Raw genomic sequence first — 18,774 nt, forward strand, 5'->3', positions numbered from 1 at the left:
ATTTGACATCAATATGACATCGAACATTGATGTCAAAATTACGTCACGAAATAGGTCTAGAATGAAAGTCATATTGACGTCAATGTACTGATGTCAATTTGATGTCAAGATTTTGACCTCTGCTGATGTCATTTTGATGTTATTTTGATGTCATGTTTTGTCGGGATTTGATGTCAATTCAACATGTATTTGATGTCATGATGGTTGATTACGTTTTGATGCTATTTTGATATCATTCAATATCAGGCTTTGATGTCAATTCAACATTTATATGACATCAAGATGTCATGATGTTGATGTCATTTCCATGTCAAGTTTTGTTGGCATTTGATGTCAATTCAACATTTATTTGATGTCAAGATGTCATGATGTTGATGCATAGGAAGACAATGTTTTAATGCTATTTTGCTATCATTCAATATCAAGCTTCGCTGTCAATTCAACATAAATCCGAAATCAAACATTAATGACAAAAGTATGAATATTTATTGACAAATTTTGATATAATTTCAATGTCAAGAATCACTCAGGACAGGATGAGAAAGCGTAGACCCCCAAACCAGACTGGAGCCACTTGTGAATAACCTGTAACACAGATACATAAATGTACATTTCATTAGAGAGCTTTTCGGTAGAGGGTAGGTTTTATTACAGCAGACAAAGGCATTTAAGCATGTTGACATTTACCTTCACTTCGTCCTGAACTAGTAACACCAGTTACAGAGGCATATGGTTATTTTTATTATTAATGTTTAGACCAAAAGTCAAATAAATCAAATGTAAAACTGTATAGCTTACTTCACTTAGGTGGCAGGACAGGATGAGAAAGCGTAGACCCCCAAACCAGACTGGAGCCACTTGTGAATAACCTGTAACGCAGATACATAAATGTACATTTCATTAGAGAGCTTTTGAGGTAGAGGGTGGGTTTTATTACAGCAGACAAAGGCATTTAAGCATGTTGACATTTACCTTCACTTCGTCCTGAACTAGTAACACCAGTTACAGAGGCATATGGTTATTTTTTATTATTAATGTTTAGACCAAAAGTCAAATAAATCAAATGTAAAACTGTAAAGCTTACTTTACTTGGATGGCAGAACCCCCAAACCAGACTGGAGCCACTTGTGAATGACCTGCAACACAGATACATAAATATGCATTACTTTTATCATCAGAAAGAAATGGCCAAATATTTATCATAACCAATAATACACCCCATTAAAATGCATTATATTGGGATCCACAGAATATGGTGCTGATCATTTTAGCTCCTCTTCCCATATATTCTAAACATTCACAACAAAGTGTCTGGTCTGTGCCAAGGCAAAGCAAGGACATACATGAAGTCAACAACTGCCTCTTCTATTTTGCCTCTGCTCAGTTAAAGGGATATTCCGCCATTTTTGGAAATACGCTCATTTTCCACCTCCCCTCGAGCAAAACAATCGATATTTACCTTGTTCCCGTTCATCCAGCCATTCTGTGAGTCTGGCGATACAACTTTTAGCTTCAGCCTAGCATAGATCATTGAATCGGATTAGACCATTAGCTTCTCGCCTGCTAGCTTCATGTTTAAAAGTGACTAAGATTTCTGGTAATTTTCCCATTTAAAACGTGTCTCCTCTCAAGTTAGAGAGTGCAATAAGACCAACTGAAAATGAAACCTGGCGTTTTTCTAGGCTGATTTGACATGGAACTACACTCTCATTTGGCGTAATAATCAAGGCAACTTGCAAACGTAACATAGGCGCAGTGATATCGTACGCAGCATCTGAAAATAGTCCCCATAGACAACAAGCAGTAGTAGTGCCAGTAAGTTGCAAGTTGCCTTGATTATTACGCCAGATGAGAGTGTAGTTCCATGTCAAATCAGCCTAGAAACACGCCAGGTTTCATTTTCAGTTGGTCTTATTGCACTTTCTAACTTGAGAGGAGACACGGTTTAAATGGGAAAATTACCAGAAATCTTAGTCACTTTTAAACATGAAGCTAGCAGGCGAGAAGCTAATGGTCTAATCCGATTCAATGATCTATGCTAGGCTGAAGCTAAAAGTTGTATCGCCAGACTCATAGAATGGCTGGATGAACGGGAACAAGGTAAATATCGATTGTTTTGCTCGAGGGGAGGTGGAAAATGAGCGTATTTCCAAAAATGGCGGAATATCCCTTTAAATCTTACTCCAAGGAACGTTCAATGTCATTAAATGAACTCGTAGACGACAGTATTTCTACATGAAAATTTAAAACAAATAGCCTCGTGCCCTTTGTGCATTTATATTTCGTAAAAGTTAGAGAGTAATCTCTAGCAGCTACAGTTCAATCTAAAAAGTCACCAGGAAACACGTCTGGAAACCGGACTTTTTAGATTGAATAGTAGGCCTGTTTGCTGGTTTCTAACGTGTACAGAATATAAGCACGAGTCCCAAAGCTATTCGTTGCTGCCAGCAGAGAATGTCGAGCTATGACGTATGTGTTTGAGCATGCGGCAGCTGTTTAGCGCTACCTTATTAGAACTAGCAGGCTACTGCTAACGTCATTCATAATTTAAAACCATTAGCTAGCAGCTAACGTTATCCCGGACTGGTGAACAATGTGAAATCAGCCTCCCTCCCAGAAAGAAATGATGTTTAGACACATCCGAATTGGCCTACGTTTTCTTAAAGACTCCCGAGTCCAACATCTAAGCTTTCATAACGTTAACAAAAACTAGTTTTCCTGTTGCTAACTTTAATGCTATCGTTAGCTAACAAGGTAACGCTAGCTAACGCAAGCCAACTTTTGTTGTTCACAAACACAAAGTTAGCGTTAAACCAAATTAAACGTTGCTCATTTTAAACTCAGTTCTGAGTTTAGCTTTCATTAAAAGGGTAACAAAGCCCTAGTTGGACAGGATTTAGCCCTGTCTAAAGTGGGCTAAATTAGCTTGCGAAAGCTAGCAGCTAGACCGTAGCTGGTGTGTAAATATGAGCAATATCTGCAGACCAGCAAATCTTCGGATAATATCAGCAAATAAAGCTAGATAAGTAGGTTACTTGTGTTATGGAAGTACTTTTTCAGTGGATAGACTCGGTAACTGCATAAATAAAGCATATAGGAGCATACTTACAGTGAGCCTTCAGACGCCGCTGTTTCGTCTTCCACTTCATCAACGAGAAATTTGAAAACTGAAGGAGCCGTTAGGACTGGAAAGGGCGCGTTCGATGTGCGAATCCGCACGGAGTCCGCCGCAGAGGGTCCGTTTTGGAACCCTCTGCTGTGTGGGTCAGGATGTTGAAAAACTCGCGTCGATTTACAATGAGTAGGCTAATAATATACCTTTTCAGACATTTTAACAGACGTTGTTTTGACATAAATTTCACATCAATTTGACGTCTTATTTCCTGACATCAAATCAACGTTGATTTAATGTCAATAATATAGACCTGAGATGTAGGGACCAGAAAAAACATGTTAGATTGATACCTTTGTTGGGCCTCTTTACAACCACAAGGAAATCATTACAAAATATAATGAAATTATGCATATTTATGCACGTCATACATGTTGGTCAAAATCTTGACTACTTGTTGATGTCAAATTGACGTCAGGATGCCAGCTGGGTTGCGAGCATAAGATACCATGGTGATACAGCGACGCTAAAACAAATCCACTTTCGTATGACAGCATACCCTGGCTTTGAGCGCAACATACCTCGCTAACCCACTAATCGAGCTTCGTAGGACACCCCACTGTTGTGTTCTGCTAATTACAGTGCATGAAAATGCACTGTACTGTTCTTCCAAGGCTTCTTCTTCTTATTATAGTGCATGAAAATGCACTATACTGTTATTCCAAGTCTTCTTATTACAGTGCATGAAAATGCACTGTACTGTTCTTCCAAGACTTCTTATTATTATTATTCCGCTTACCAATTTCATTTTTCCTATTCAGCTTGAACCGTTTTGCCTAGAAACTTCATTCAAACGTCGCAGCGTAGGTCTTAAATAGGGGAATGCTGCTATGTATTTTTCAACTTTGTAACTTTTATACTTTTTGAACTATTAAATAAAAACTATTCAAAATTTCCCCATAGACTTAACATTGGCCTCTATGACATCACAATCGGGTCGTTAAGCAATTAGAATCTTATGCCAGGTGGCCAGCCCCACCTGCAGCAGCCCTCTCTCTCTCAGGCTTTAAGCATACAATCTCTCTGTGAAGACTACATATCCTGTTAACTGTTTCCTCTTTCCAGAACTGTTTCAAAATAAAAGTCCTCACTGCAATAATACACTATTAAATCATTTAACCACTGAAACTACTCAACTATTTAACTGTTCAACCATTCCAACTGTCAGTTATCATCAACTATGCCTCCAGTCAACTAAATGAAACCTCCATGTACCTAGCAACCAACATAGCAACCATTAAAACTAAGCGTTTTTGACAGTTTCCATAGCAACCAACATGATTATACTACAGTAACTTCTTTATTCTTGATAGTGGGCACCATGGATACCCTAGCAACTACTGTTTCAAAATAAAAGTCCTCACTAGCAAGTTAGCATTGTTAGCATGGTTAGCATTGTTAGCATAGTTAGCATTTTTAGCATAACTGCTAAAAATGATTAGCTAAGTTAGCTAATCAACCTGGTTAGCATTGTTAGCATAGTTAGCATTGTTAACATTATTAGCATAGTTAGCATTTTTAGCACAACTGCTAAAATGATTAGCTAAGTTAGCTAATCAACATGGTTAGCATTGTTAACATAGTTAGCAATGTTAGCATAGTTAGCATTTTTAACATTACTGCTAGAAATCATCAGCTAAGTTAACTTATCAACCTGGTTAGCATTGTTAGCATAGTCAACATTTTAGAATACCTGTTAGAAATCATTAGTTAAGTTAGAACTGGAATGTTTAAGCTTTAAAATGTCTACCTTAACACCATCAACTCTCTTTAAACTATGCAACCACCATGTTTACCCTAGCTACACCTTAGTAGCCATATCTACATTTTTTTGCATTTTCATGCACTGGTAATTCCTTGGAATTGCATTTCTAGTTGTTCACTGTTATTTAATTACAGTGCATGCAAATGCACTGTACTGTTCTTCCTAGGCTTCTTCTTCTTCTTATTATTATTCCGCTTACCAAATTCATTTTTTCTATTCAGCTTGAACCGTTTAACTTAGAAACTTCATTCAAACGTCACAACGTAGGTCTTAAATAGGGGAATGCTGCTAAGTATTTTTCAACTTTGTAACTTTTATACTTTTTAAACTATAAATTAAAAACTATTCAAAATTTCCCCATAGACTTAACATTGGCCTCTATGACATCACAATCGGATCATTAAGCAATTAGAATCTTATGCCAGGTGGCCAGCCCCACCTGCAGCAGCCCTCTCTCTCTCAGGCAGCATACAATCTCTGTGAAGACTACATATCCTGTTAAACTCTCTTTCCACAACTGTTTCAAAATAAAAGTCCTCACTGCAATAATACACTATTAAATCATTTAACCATTCAAACTACTCAACTATCTAACTGTTCAACCATTCCAACTGTCAGTTATCTTCAACTATGCCTCCAGTCAACTACATGAGACCTCCATGTACCTAGCAACCAACATAGCAACCATTAAAATTAAGCGTTTATGACCGTTGCCATAGCAACCAACATGATTTTACTATAGTAACTTCTTTATTCCTGATAGTGGCAGCCATGGATACCCTATCAACAAATGTTTCAAAATAGAAGTCCTCAGTAGCAAGTTAGCTAGTTAGCATAGTTAGCATTTTTAGCATAGCTGCTGGAAATGATTAGCTAAGTTAGCTAATCAACCTAGTTAGCATTGTTAACATAGTTAGCATTGTTAGCATAGTTAGCATTTTTAGCATAACTGCTAAAAATGATTAGCTAAGTTAGCTTATCAACCTGGTTAGCATTGTTACCATAGTTAGCATTGTTAGCATAGTTAGCATTTTTAGCATAACTGATAGAAATCATTAGCTAAGTTAGCTAATCAACTTGGTTAGCATTGTTAGCATAGTTAGCATTGTTAACATTTTTAGCATTATTGTTAGAAATCATCAGCTAAGTTAGCTTATCAACCTGGTTAGCATTGTTAACATAGCTATCATTTTTACAATAACTGTTAGAAATCATTAGTTAAGTTAGAACAGGAATGTTTAAGCTTTAAAATGTCTACCTTAACACTATCAACTCTCTTTAAACTATGCAACCACCATGTTTACCCTAGCTACACCTTAGTAACCATATCTACATTATCTATCTATACATTTTTTTGCATTTTCATGCACTGGTAATTCCTTGGAATTGCATTTCTTATTATTAAACTTCTTCTTCTAACGCAGCCAATTCAGCTTCAACCGTTTAACGTAGAAACTTCATTCAAACGTTGTTGCGTAGGTCTTGCTTATGCCATGCCTGCTTTGTATTTTTTAACTTTGTAACTTTTATACTTTTTAAACTATTAGTTAAAAACTATTACAATTTTCCCCATAGACTTAACATTGCTCATTATGACATCACGGCAGCAATTAGAATCTTAGGCCAGGTGGCCGGCCACCTGGGCACCAACTGTCAGTTTCTCTGGCTTTAAGCATACAGTCTCATAGAAGACTACATATCCTGTTAACTGTTTCCTCTGTCCACAACTGTTTCAAAATAAAAGTCCTCACTGCAATAATACACTATTAAATCATTTAACCATTGAAACTACTCAACTATTGAACTGTTCAACCATTCCAACTGTCAGTTATCATCCACTATGCCTCCAGTCAACTACATGAAACCTCCATGTACCTAGCAACCAATATAGCAACCATTAAAATTAAGCGTTTATGACCGTTTCCATAGCAACAAACATGATTATACTGCAGTAACTTCTTGTTTCCTGATAGTGGCCACCATGGATACCCTAGCAACAAGTGTTTCAAAATAAAAGTCCTCACTAGCAAGTTAGCTAGTTAGCATGGTTAGCATTGTTAGCATAGTTAGCATTTTTAGCATAACTGCAAAAAATCATCAACTAAGCTAGCTAATCAACCTGGTTAGCATTGTTAGCAAATTTAGCATTGTTAGCATAGTTAGCATTTTTAGCATTGCTGCTAGAAATCATTGGTTAAGTTAGCTAATCAACCTGGTTAGCATTGTTAGTAAAGTTAGCATTGCTAGCATAATTAGCATTTTTAACGTAACTGCTAGAAATCATTAGCTAAGTTAGAACTGGAATGTTTCATCTTTAAACAGTCTACCTTCACACTATCAACTCTCTGTAAACTATGCAACCACCATGTTTACCCTAGCTACACCTTAGTAACCATATCTACATTATCTATCTATATCTGCATTTTCATGCACTGGTAATTCCTTGGAATTGCATTTCTAGTTATTATTATTCCGCTGATCAAATTCATTTTTTCTATTCAGCTTGAACCGTTTAACTTAGAAACTTCATTCAAACGTCGCAACGTAGGTCTTAAATAGGGGAAGGCTGCTAAGTATTTTTCAACTTTGTAACTTTTATACTTTTTAAACTATAAATTAAAAACTATTACAAATTTCCCCATAGACTTAACATTGGCCTCTATGACATCACAATCGGATCATTAAGCAATTAGAATCTTATGCCAGGTGGCCAGCCCCACCTGCAGCAGCTCTCTCTCTCTCTCAGGCTACATACGCTGGCTCTCTTAAGACTAGACAGTTAAATTGATTACACCTGTATCTGTATCCACTACTCTCAGTAGAGAGCTGTGTCTCTCCAGTCTACAAGAATATAAGGCACATTCCATCCAACTTTCTATCCATTCATCTTCTTCAGACCATTCACTCATCCACCCATTAAACTGTCTATCAACATCTATTAAACAATCTGCCTATCAACATCCATTAAACTCTCTGTCTATCAACATTAATTAGACTATCTACATTCAACTTTTAAATGATTTACTCTGTCTCAGGCTTTAAGCACACTCTCTCTTAAGACTAGCCAGTTAAATTGATTACACCTGTATCAACTACTCTCAGAGAGCTGTATCAGTGTCTCTCTTAACAAGAATATAAGGCACATTCCATCCAACCTTCTATCCATTCATCTTCTTCAGACCATTCACTCATCCACCCATTAAACTGTCAATCAATATCTATTAAACAATCTGCCTATCAACATCCATTAAACATTCTGTCTATCAACATTAATTAGACTATCTACATACAACTTTCAAAGTATTTACTGTGGGTGCCTCTCAAGCAGCGTTTATATGTCCTCCCTCGCTCCTCGATCCTCAATGATCTACATAAAGAAAGATAGAAGAAGGGCTAGACTATCCCATTGTTGCCGCTCCATCATTCTTTATGTAGATCAGTGAGGATCGAGGAGCGAGAGAGGACGCGTAAACGCTATATGAGAGGCACCTTCTGTCTCAGGCTTTAAGCATACAATCTTATTTAGACTACAGATTCTGTTTCACTACTTCCTCTGTCCACAACTGTTTCAAAATAAAGGTCCTCACTGCAATAATACACTATTAAATCATTTAACCATTGTAACTACTCAACTATTTAACTGTTCAACCATTCCAACTGTCAGTTATCAACTATGCCTCCAGTCAACTACACGAAACCTCCATGTACCTAGCAATCAACATACCAACCATTAAAATTAAGCGTTTATGACCGTTTCCATAGCAACCAACATGATTATGCTGCAGTAACTTCTTGCTTCCTGATAGTGGCCACCATGGATACCCTAGCAACAAATGTTTCAAAATAAAAGTCCTCACTAGCAAGTTAGCTGGTTAGCATGGTTAGCATAGTTAACATTGTTAGCATAGTTAGCATTTTTAGCATAACTGCAAAAAACATCTAACTAAGTTAGCTAATCAACCTGGTTAGCATTGTTAGCAATTTTAGCATTGTTAGCATTTTTAGCATTATTGCTAGAAATCATCAGTCAAGTTAGCTAATCAACCTGGTTAGCATTGTTAGTTTAAGTTAGCATTGTTACCATAGTTAGCATTGCTAGCATAGTTAGCATTTTTAGCATAACTGCTAGAAATCATTAGCTAAGTTAGCTAATCAACCTGGTTAACACTGTGAGCATAGTTAGCATAGTTAACCTTTTTACCATTACTGCATGAAATCAGTAGCTAAGTTAACCAATCAACCTGGTTATCATTGTTACCATAGTTAACATTTTAACATGAATAGAAATCAGCAAATCAAAATGTTTCAGCTTTAAACTGTCTACCTTCACACTATCAACTCTCTGTAAACTATGCAACCACCATATTTACCCTAGCTACACCTTGGTAACCATATCTACATTATCTATCTATTTTTGCATTTCATGCACTGGTAATTCCTTGGAATTGCATTTCTAGTTTGTTGTGGTGTTTTTGTGGAGTATTTCAGGAAAGCTGTCAGCATGTTAGTGTGTAAACAATCATAAAGTGGAAATGAGCATGTTAGTGTGTAAACAATCATAAAGTGGAAATGAGCATGTTAGTGTGTAAACAATCATAAAGTGGAAATGAGCATGTTAGTGTGTAAACAATCATAAAGTGGAAATGTACATGTTAGTGTGTAAACAATCATAACGTGGAAATGAGCATGTTAGTGTGTAAACAATCATAAAGTGGAAATGTACATGTTAGTGTGTAAACAATCATAAAGTGGAAATGAGCATGTTAGTGTGTAAACGTCATAAAAAAAACCCTGTTATATATATATCTGCCCAGTAGGTGTCACCATACAACTAACACATTTTCTTCACGATCTTCAGCCAAACAGACTGTATGGTATAGATAGCAGGCTATAGGCCTCTTCAGCCAAACAGACTGTATGGTATAGATACAGTAGCAGGCTATAGGCCTCTTCAGCCAAACAGACTGTATGGTATAGATAGCAGGCTATAGGCTTCTGTAGGCCCAACTATGATGGCATACTGTACGTCTTGTGGATTTGTGTCCTATGTTCATTCATTGTAAGTTCCTCTCAAGCTAAAGTGGCTTTTAATGCCCAATGGTATAGATACAGTAGCAGGCTATAGGCCTCTTCAGCCAATCAGACTGTATGGTATAGATAGCAGGCTATAGGCCTCTTCAGCCAAACAGACTGTATGGTATAGATAGCAGGCTATGGGCTTCTGTAGGCCCAACTATGATGGCATACGTCTTGTGGATTTGTGTCCTACTGTATGTTCATTCATTGTAAGTTCCTCTCAAACTAAAGTGGCTTTTAATGCCCAATGGTATAGATACAGTAGCAGGCTATAGGCCTCTTCAGCCAAACAGACTGTATGGTATAGATACAGTAGCAGGCTATAGGCCAGGGGTCGGCAACCCAAAATGTTCAAAGAGCCATTTTGGACCAAAAAAACAAAAAACAAATCTGTCTGGAGCCGCAAAAAATTAAAAGCCTCATGTAAGCCTTATATGAAGGCAACACAGGCTGTAAGTGTATATTATCTATATTAGCCTACTATCAAAATGACTGAGTAGGCTACAACGAGGCTACATAATGAGCTTTCATGATTAAATGTTTTTCCCTGCAGCGCATGTCGGAGAGAATGACACACCACGTGACTACTCCGCTGTATATGGTGCTTTAAGTTCAACTTCGTGTAATCACCATCCGTGAACCGCTGTTTTCCACGTTTTAATATCTCTCAGGTTGCAACAAAATTTCTCCAGAAGTAGGCTACTGCAATCGCACTTTTTCTCTCAGTCCCAACTTGGTAGTCGGCTGCAAATGTAGCGTGCCTTCCCTGAAAATGTCTTTCTAAATGTCTTTCTCTTTTTGTTGTTCGCCAACTTCTCATTACAAAGCAAACATGCAGGCAATCCTTCCGCAATGGCAATGAAAGCAAATTATTCGGTCCATTCTGGCTTAAATTCCCTGATCTCATCGGCTATCTTTCTCTTTTTCCCTTTGGGATCCATGGCATGGCCATGCTGACACACCCGCCGGTTTGTTTACAACCATAGGTTTACAGCCACCTGCCTGGCACGGCGCCGCCCTGAAACGTGTGTCGCAGGCTATCAAATCTTCGTTGACAGAAATGTTGAACGTTAATATTTATTATGCACATTTTTACAACATTGGAAAACGTTAAGAAGGTTTGTCCTCATACAGAAACCATATTAAAACAAACAAACACAAATCCCCCCATTCATTTTCATACATATTTGAAGACGCTCCAGGGAGCCACCAGGGTCGCGCTAAAGAGCCGCATGCGGCTCCAGAGCCGCAGGTTGCCGACCCCTGCTATAGGCTATATTTAATGCCCAATGGTATAGATACTGTATGGTATAGATACAGTAGCAGGCTATAGGCTATATTTAATGCCCAATGGTATAGATACTGTATGGTATAGATACAGTAGCAGGCTATAGGCTATATTTAATGCCCAATGGTATAGATACTGTATGGTATAGATACAGTAGCAGGCTATAGGCTATATTTAATGCCCAATGGTCAGGTGTATACCTTCATCACCACGCTGTGGTGATTCTGGCCACCATGTTTATCATTCTATTACTGTTGAAACTCTTAGCTGCTCTGCTCTGCTCTCTCAGCAACGTCCTGATGGATACAAAACGACCTTCATGCCTTGTGTTTCCTGATCACATCCCATCATGCCTTGTGTTCCCTGATCACATCCCATCATGCCTTGTGTTCCCTGATCACATCCCATCATGCCTTGTGTTCCCCGATCACATCCACCATCATGGTGCTCTGCTGACGTTGATTTGCACATCCACCATCATGGTGCTGTCCTGACGTTGATTTGCACATCCACCATCATAGTGCTCTCCTGACGCTGATTTCAGTGCTGATCCACTTGCCAGTGGCTGTATAAGTGGCTTTGTATGAGGCTTCAAACATTGTGAAATGAATAGCCTATGCCCAATTTATTTTAACATATCTTTCACAGATGCCAGTGTGAGCATTGGAGCATGCAACCACTCCAAACAAACAAGGAGTACATGGGTGATGGGCCTAAACAGCGGGGAAACAGTGGACAATCTGTCAAAAGAACATTCAACCTGGGAAGAATAAGACAAACACACACACACACACAAACAGAGGCGCTTGGCGAAGTCACAGTCAACCACAAACGTGGGAGGTGCACTCGTGAGATGCCATGGCTCATGCATGTGGGTCATCGTTGTGACAAAGACGAGGCGATGAGCTGTCCTTCAAAATAATGTTGATCATGTTAAAGATCATCATGTACTGTAAGCTGATCATATAAGAAGTGTCAGACTGCTGTTGCACACTAACTACATTCTAAAGTAGACAAAGAAGTCCAAACAGCAGACTTAAGAAAATGAAAGTGTTTTATTTTTATTTTACACACAGTCTACTAGACAACACCACGGTAGCACATAAACATTACTGTAATAGAATCTGTCATCTGTCAAAATTAAAATGTAGGTCTATATCTAGAATGCATGGCACTGGGCAGTCATGCCATTCTGTTATATGTACAAATTGATGAACACGGGTATCCTGGTATTCTTTTACTTTAGCATGAAGTAGCGATGGCTCAAGAGCAAGTGTTATGACCTAGGGGTAAGGCCACAACAAAAGAGGGAGTCGAGAGGTTGGATTGTTAACTAAAATATGGATTTAATAACCAAAGCAAATGAACTAATAGCAAACGAACAACAAAGAGTGTGAGATGGGTCCTAGTCAGTTGTCAGTAATGCATGGATGTTGAAGGTTTGCAATGTGTCTGAGTGTAGTGTTGCATGTCCAAAACCCAAAGTCAGAATGGCCCTCAAGGGGAGAAGCAGCAGGCCTCTTATCTGCACCCCTCAGGTGCAGCTCATCAGCTCGTTTGGTCTTGAGCACACCTGAAACAAAAACAATGAGCAGAAGGCCTCACAGGCCGTCACAGCAAGCTAGCGTTGCCCCGACGATTCGTTGTCACTATTGAGATCATCTGACCTCTGCGCCCTCTTCAGTCGGTATCCACAGAGAATGTCTAATAAGGGGAGAAGGACCACTAGCGAAATACTTCCGCATGGTACTGCAACTAGAGGGCGATCGCGAGCAAGTGATGAATGAATGGGTAGCAATGGAGCTGAACCCCCCAGTACCACATTTGTCGTTATATAATTTTTTCTCCTAAAATTGCATTAATGCATGCGATGCAGGATAACTTGACTTGACAATCAGCTGACCAATACAATTTTCAATATGTGTTGTTATTCCTAAAAACCCTTTCAAAGTTTTCATGTCACGTGACACAAGCGAACCACTTTACGGCCATAGATTTAAAAGAAGGTTCAGCTTCACGACGGTCGTAATCGGTCGCGATTGTCGCGAGCATCCATGAGCTAAATGCTAGCATGTTACAGGGAAAACGGCCCATCCTATGAAAAGCAGAAAGGACATGAGTGACTTTTTATTTCATTTCCAGTGGAAAACCTATACTCAGGTAGCTACTACGACAATGTACATTAAGAAATGAAGTTGTCAACTGTGAAAAAAACGAGTTCTAGCCGCTTAGCCCCATAGACCACAATTCATTCATCACTTGCTCGGCAACGCCCCTAGCGGAATTTCAACAGATTGCAGGAACAATCCGGTACAATGGAGTTAATAGGAAGTGGACCGGCTCTCCCTAAAGGGGCTCTGGTATCCACCTCTGAAGTTCGCCTACAAAAAAGCCACCATCTTTGCCCAAATAAGGAGATCCGGTATCTTGAGATTTTTTCTATGGGAAAATAACATGGGGATTTTCAATTATCGCACCTGTTAAACTCTCGCGGGGATGATGACATTGGAAATGCAGACGTTTTTCACTACACAGTTTTGTCCACTGCTGTCTAGTGCATACTGTGATCTTCGGTAGGTGAAGACACCACACTCTGATCTTTGCTACCCCAGAGCTAACTTACCATGCAACTTGCCATAGGCAGTTAGCTTCAATTAACTCCCGTATCTCCTTATATGGGCAAAGATGGCAGCTTTGGATCCTTTTTGTAGGCGAACTTCAGAGGTCTATAACGTTACTCATTTCAGACAACAGGGAGTGATGCCTTCATTGGGCCGGACACAGTCTTTAATCATGCTCAGACTTTTCTTGGAAGTTTAGTCTCAGATAACAAGACTAGGCCTACTTCTATAGCCTACACTTCTAAGAGTCTTACGGATATAACATTTGACCAACGTGTATAAAACTCCTTGTCCAATCCTGTCATTATCAACTGAGAAACATGTCCAAAGCCAGGTAAATGCTATAGGACACAGAGATCATTATACATATACCTTTAATAAAAAAGAAGAGATCATTATACATCTTTGTTTCATCTAGATGTGATGAAGATGATGAAGACGTGATGCAAAGCCTTCTTCAGCTGTCTAAATCGTCACTCCCTCTCTCGTCCAGAACAGGCAACACACCAGCCAGGTCTGGCCCAAATCTGGCCCATGTGCACTGGTGGCCAGTGAGTGTTAGGATCGCTTTAGACACCCTCATGATAACCAGTGAGTGTTAGGATCGCTTCAAACATCCTCATGATAACCTGTAAAGCTACATTTGGGACCTGACTATTTCATTAGTGAGTGATCATTTATGTTTGTTTGATTTGCTTTGGGTAGGCTACTTTTCCTTTAGTTTCTTCCATTGAGTTAAGTTTGTGTTTTGTAGTTTGCCCTTTTATTTATTTATTATTACTACTACTACTACTACTACTACTACTACTACTACTACTGTTGTTTGGTTTCTTGTCTTTAAAGCACGTTGTGCTCTGTGCTTGAAATGTGCCATATAAATAAATTGTATTATTATTATTATTGTTGTAGGCCTATTGTGCTAGGCTACTGTAGCATAACAATGTAGCCTAGCTGATCGATATGTGGGAGGGGGAGGAGAGGGGGCATTCTGCCCCCCTCAAAGTAGCCTAAACTAGGATTAGGTCTTGGGTCTGGGGGGTATTCCATCAAGCGAGCTAACCGTAAATCGCGGCTAACTTTGATAAGCCTCGCTAATTTTAGAGAGAGCTCGGTTCCATTACTCCCGCTAACAGGAATCTCAGCTGAGTTGCTGGGGTAACATATGCTTCTGAACTAACCTGGTCGGTGGCAGGCTAACTGCCGAGCTAAATTAATCTGTGTTGCAAATAAAAAACACCAGTCGGAAAACGAGTCCCAAAACGTTGGTTCCGTCAACCTGTGCTTTCGTCACCTGTAGCCTACAACTTAAAAAATAGAAGGAGAAACTTTTTTCCGACAGTGTTGCGAGCATTGATTAAGGCTACCTATCCGCTAGTTTAAATGAATTTCTGAAAATTATGCAACTTACATTGTTTGAACTTGATATGTGTGTGGTCCAAGGAATCTTGCGGCTATGCGTAACGTACGTCTTTCGTGGTGTCATGCGCAGCGGGACAGGAGAACAATCGAGGCATGTTTTGCGTGTTCTCGGGTTCGGTTCCCATGCGATGAATTTACATAGACTATGTTAACACATTAATATCGCCATGTTTAGTTATACTCTTTAATGAAAGGCATCATTATTAAGGGCCATATACAGTAGCTTCAGTGACAGTAGGCAGGCTGTGTGCTATACGATGCACGGCAAGCCAGCCTATAGCCTAATTCTGTAAAGGCTATGATAATTAAAACCGCTTCATATCGTCTAATTAATTATGCATGTAGTTTGGATATCAAACCAACTGTATTACAGAAATTAAATATGAAATGACATATTGAAAGCCAATATTGCATTTCAGATAGGCTAATTATATTTCACAAACACTTTGGCAGAACTATATGCTTATGGGAGACAATAGGCTAGGTTTTCTCCCAATACTCCCAGGACAATAGGCTACCAATTTATTTTATGACCACCGAAAAAAATATTTCAGAGTGAACCCTTTTAATTTACAAACGTAGGTTATCTTTATTGTTGAATAGCCTATGCCAAAGTTGTTTTGAGTTTAAATAGCCTGCTTATTCACTCGTTTTGTTCAGAGTGAAGACAATCAAAGTCCCAATTCAAACCATCATACTGTTTAGCGATTTACAGTAGGCCTACGATTTCGTTATTCTCCTTTTTAGGCAACTACTGTAGGCCTATCTATTTTTTTCTCTCGTGTTCAATTTGATTACTTCCGATTTAAATCCTGTAGATGGCGCTTGTAAATCGAACTGAAATCTTCTAGTTTGCCTTAATTTTACGACATGCATCCTCTTTTCATCAATCTATGGTTTTGGTCTACTTTTCTACCTCGTGCACGAGCAGACATGAAGCTGATTTTAGCCTCGTTTGAATAAACGAGGGCAAGATGCAGCTAACTTGAGTTAATGGAACGGCTTTAGCTTCAAGTGGAAGTCTACACTAGTTCAAGCCAGGCTATTTCTGTTGAGCGCCGCCTTGTTTAGCGAGGTTGATGGAATACCCCCCAGGTAGGCCTGTTCCAGTGATGTTGAAATGTAGGCTCAACGGCATGGCAGAAGCATGGCCGTTTCCAGTGATGTTGAAGCATGCCGTTTAGGGGGAGGAGACAGTGTCTGTGTGAGTGCGAGGATAAAAGCCGCGCGAATATAAGGCTGTTGAACACACCCCTGCTGACTGCGAACACTGCTCTTGACATCGTTAACAGCGCGCTCGCTGACAGGCAGACACATAACCAGAGGCAGACGCGAGGGGAGATTTCGCTTCTCTCTCTCGGTCTCCCGCCACCTCTCCGTAGCCTACAGCTTCACACAGCAGCAGCAGTGGCATCAGCATCAGCATCCGCGTGCGACCTACAGCTGCGCGCGCCAAACAGCTCGTTCCCGCGGCTGCTCGGCTCCGCGCTCCCGTGAAAGGGTTGAAAAAGAGACGAGGGCTTCTGACGGTGCGTCTACCCCGTCCACCTTTGTGTCTGTGTGTGTGTGTGTGTGTGTGTGTGTGTGTAGGTGTGTGTGTATGTGTGTGTATCCGCGATCGAGCCGTCGTCATCTTCGCGAGTGAGTCCGCAGACATGGACGTCCTGGGGAAGCGAGAGCGGAGACGGTGCCATGTCAAGAGTTTCCTGAAGCGGAATTGGCTGCTCATCGCCACGGTCGCGTCGGTCATTCTGGGTAAGAATCGTTATTGTATCGTAGCCTATGTGCGTGGATGCAGGAATAGTCGTAGCCGAGGCTAGACCTCGCGCAGTCTCAACACTCACTCACCGTCAGCAGCAGATATATTGGTCCCTGTCGCTATGGTAACAGAAAAGCAATAATGTACATCCGTGCCTGCCATAGCCTGCTTGTATACTCTTTGTGTGTGCAACTGCAGGTGTGTGTGTGTGTGTGTGTGTGTGTGTGTGTGTGAGAGAGAGAGAGAGAGAGAGAGAGAGAGAGAGAGACACACACACACACACACACACACACACACACACACACACACACACACACACACAGACTGTCACAGCCAAACGTGACTAGACTTGAGTGGCCGGCTGGCTTCCTAGCCAGTCTGTGTGTGTGTCTCAGTATTCCTGGCATGGCAGCTCGACTGGCTGCTGTGGTCTTCAGTGTTCCCTGCAGGAGTATCAAACAGCTGTCTCTCTCACACTGCTGTCCTTGGTGTGTGTGTGTGTGTGTGTGTGTGTGTTGATGGTGTGCGTGTGTGTGTGTGTGTTGATGGGGTATGTGTGTGTGTGTGTGTGTGTGTGTGTGTGTGTGTGTGGTGATGGCGTGGGTGTATATGTGTGTGTGTGTGTGTGTGTGTGTGTGTGTGTGTGTGTGTGTGTGTGTGTGTGTGGTGATGGAGTGTGTGTGTGTGTGTGGTGATGGGGTGTGTGTGTGTGTGTGTGGGGGGGGCTGATGCGGGGAGGTGGTGATGGTGTGTGTGTGTGTGTGGGTGCTACCAGTCATGTCACCCCTGCGGCTATCAGAGATCTCTGGGAGTGTGTGACAGTGCAGCATATTCTAGATGATGGCGTTCACACACACACACACACACACACACACACACACACACACACACACACACACACACACACACACACACACATACACACACACACACACACACACACACACACACACACACACACACACACAGACACACACACACACACACACACACATACACACACACACACACACACACACACGCTCTATTGGTGCTGTTGCAGCCATGGAGGAGAAAGAGAGACAAAGCTCAGTCAATGAGGCTGAGGTGACACACTCCCCCGTACAGATGGATAGATAGACAGATAGTCTGAATGTATATCAGATAGACAGATAGTCTGAATGTATATCATCTCTAGGGACCCAATAGTCTGAATGTATCATCTCTGTAGGGGCCCAATAGTCTGAACGTATAGATCCGCTGTAGAGGACCAGTAGTCTGAACATAGTTGTTTAGTGGTCTGAACGTATCACGTCTCTGTAGGGGCCCAATAGTCTGAATGTATATCATCTCTGTGGGGGCCCAATAGTCTGAACGTATAGAGCTGTTGTAGGGGCCCAATAGTCTGAATGTATATCATCTCTGTGGGGGCCCAATAGTCTGAATGTATATCATCTCTGTAGGGGCCCAATAGTCTGAATGTATATCATCTCTGTAGGGACCCAATAGTCTGAACGTATAGAGCTGTTGTAGGGGCCCAATAGTCTGAATGTATAGAGTCGCTGTCCGGTAATCTGCACGTACAGAGCCGTTAGGAGTTTAGTGGTCAGCTGTTGGTCCATTGCTCCCAGAAACTGATTGAATTAGCATGCCTGACTACTCTTAATCAGAGCCACAGGATAGGAATCCCACCAC

The 18,774-nt window shown here is 40.5% G+C and overlaps 1 protein-coding gene and 1 long non-coding RNA gene across 2 annotated transcripts in view; one reads left to right on the top strand and one right to left on the bottom strand.

Moving 5' to 3' along the window:
• Positions 1-490: 490 nt before the first annotated feature.
• Positions 491-3,596, bottom strand: LOC134060019 (uncharacterized). Its single transcript, XR_009935118.1, has 4 exons — positions 3,110-3,596; positions 1,085-1,136; positions 799-869; positions 491-585 (listed from the first exon to the last, which is right to left on the bottom strand). It is a non-coding gene; the product is annotated as an uncharacterized LOC134060019 (long non-coding RNA).
• A 13,247-nt stretch (positions 3,597-16,843) lies between these two features.
• Positions 16,844-18,774, top strand: part of slc1a1 (solute carrier family 1 member 1) — a 17,181-nt gene continuing 15,250 nt past the window's right edge. The window contains exon 1 of the mRNA XM_062516508.1: positions 16,844-17,096. Within this exon, the coding sequence (XP_062372492.1) occupies positions 16,997-17,096 (100 nt within the window). The 5' untranslated portion in view covers positions 16,844-16,996. The remainder of the gene's footprint in view (positions 17,097-18,774) is intronic.

The sequence above is a fragment of the Sardina pilchardus genome, chromosome 16 (assembly GCF_963854185.1).
Source record: "Sardina pilchardus chromosome 16, fSarPil1.1, whole genome shotgun sequence".
Taxonomy (NCBI): Eukaryota; Metazoa; Chordata; class Actinopteri; order Clupeiformes; family Clupeidae; genus Sardina; species Sardina pilchardus.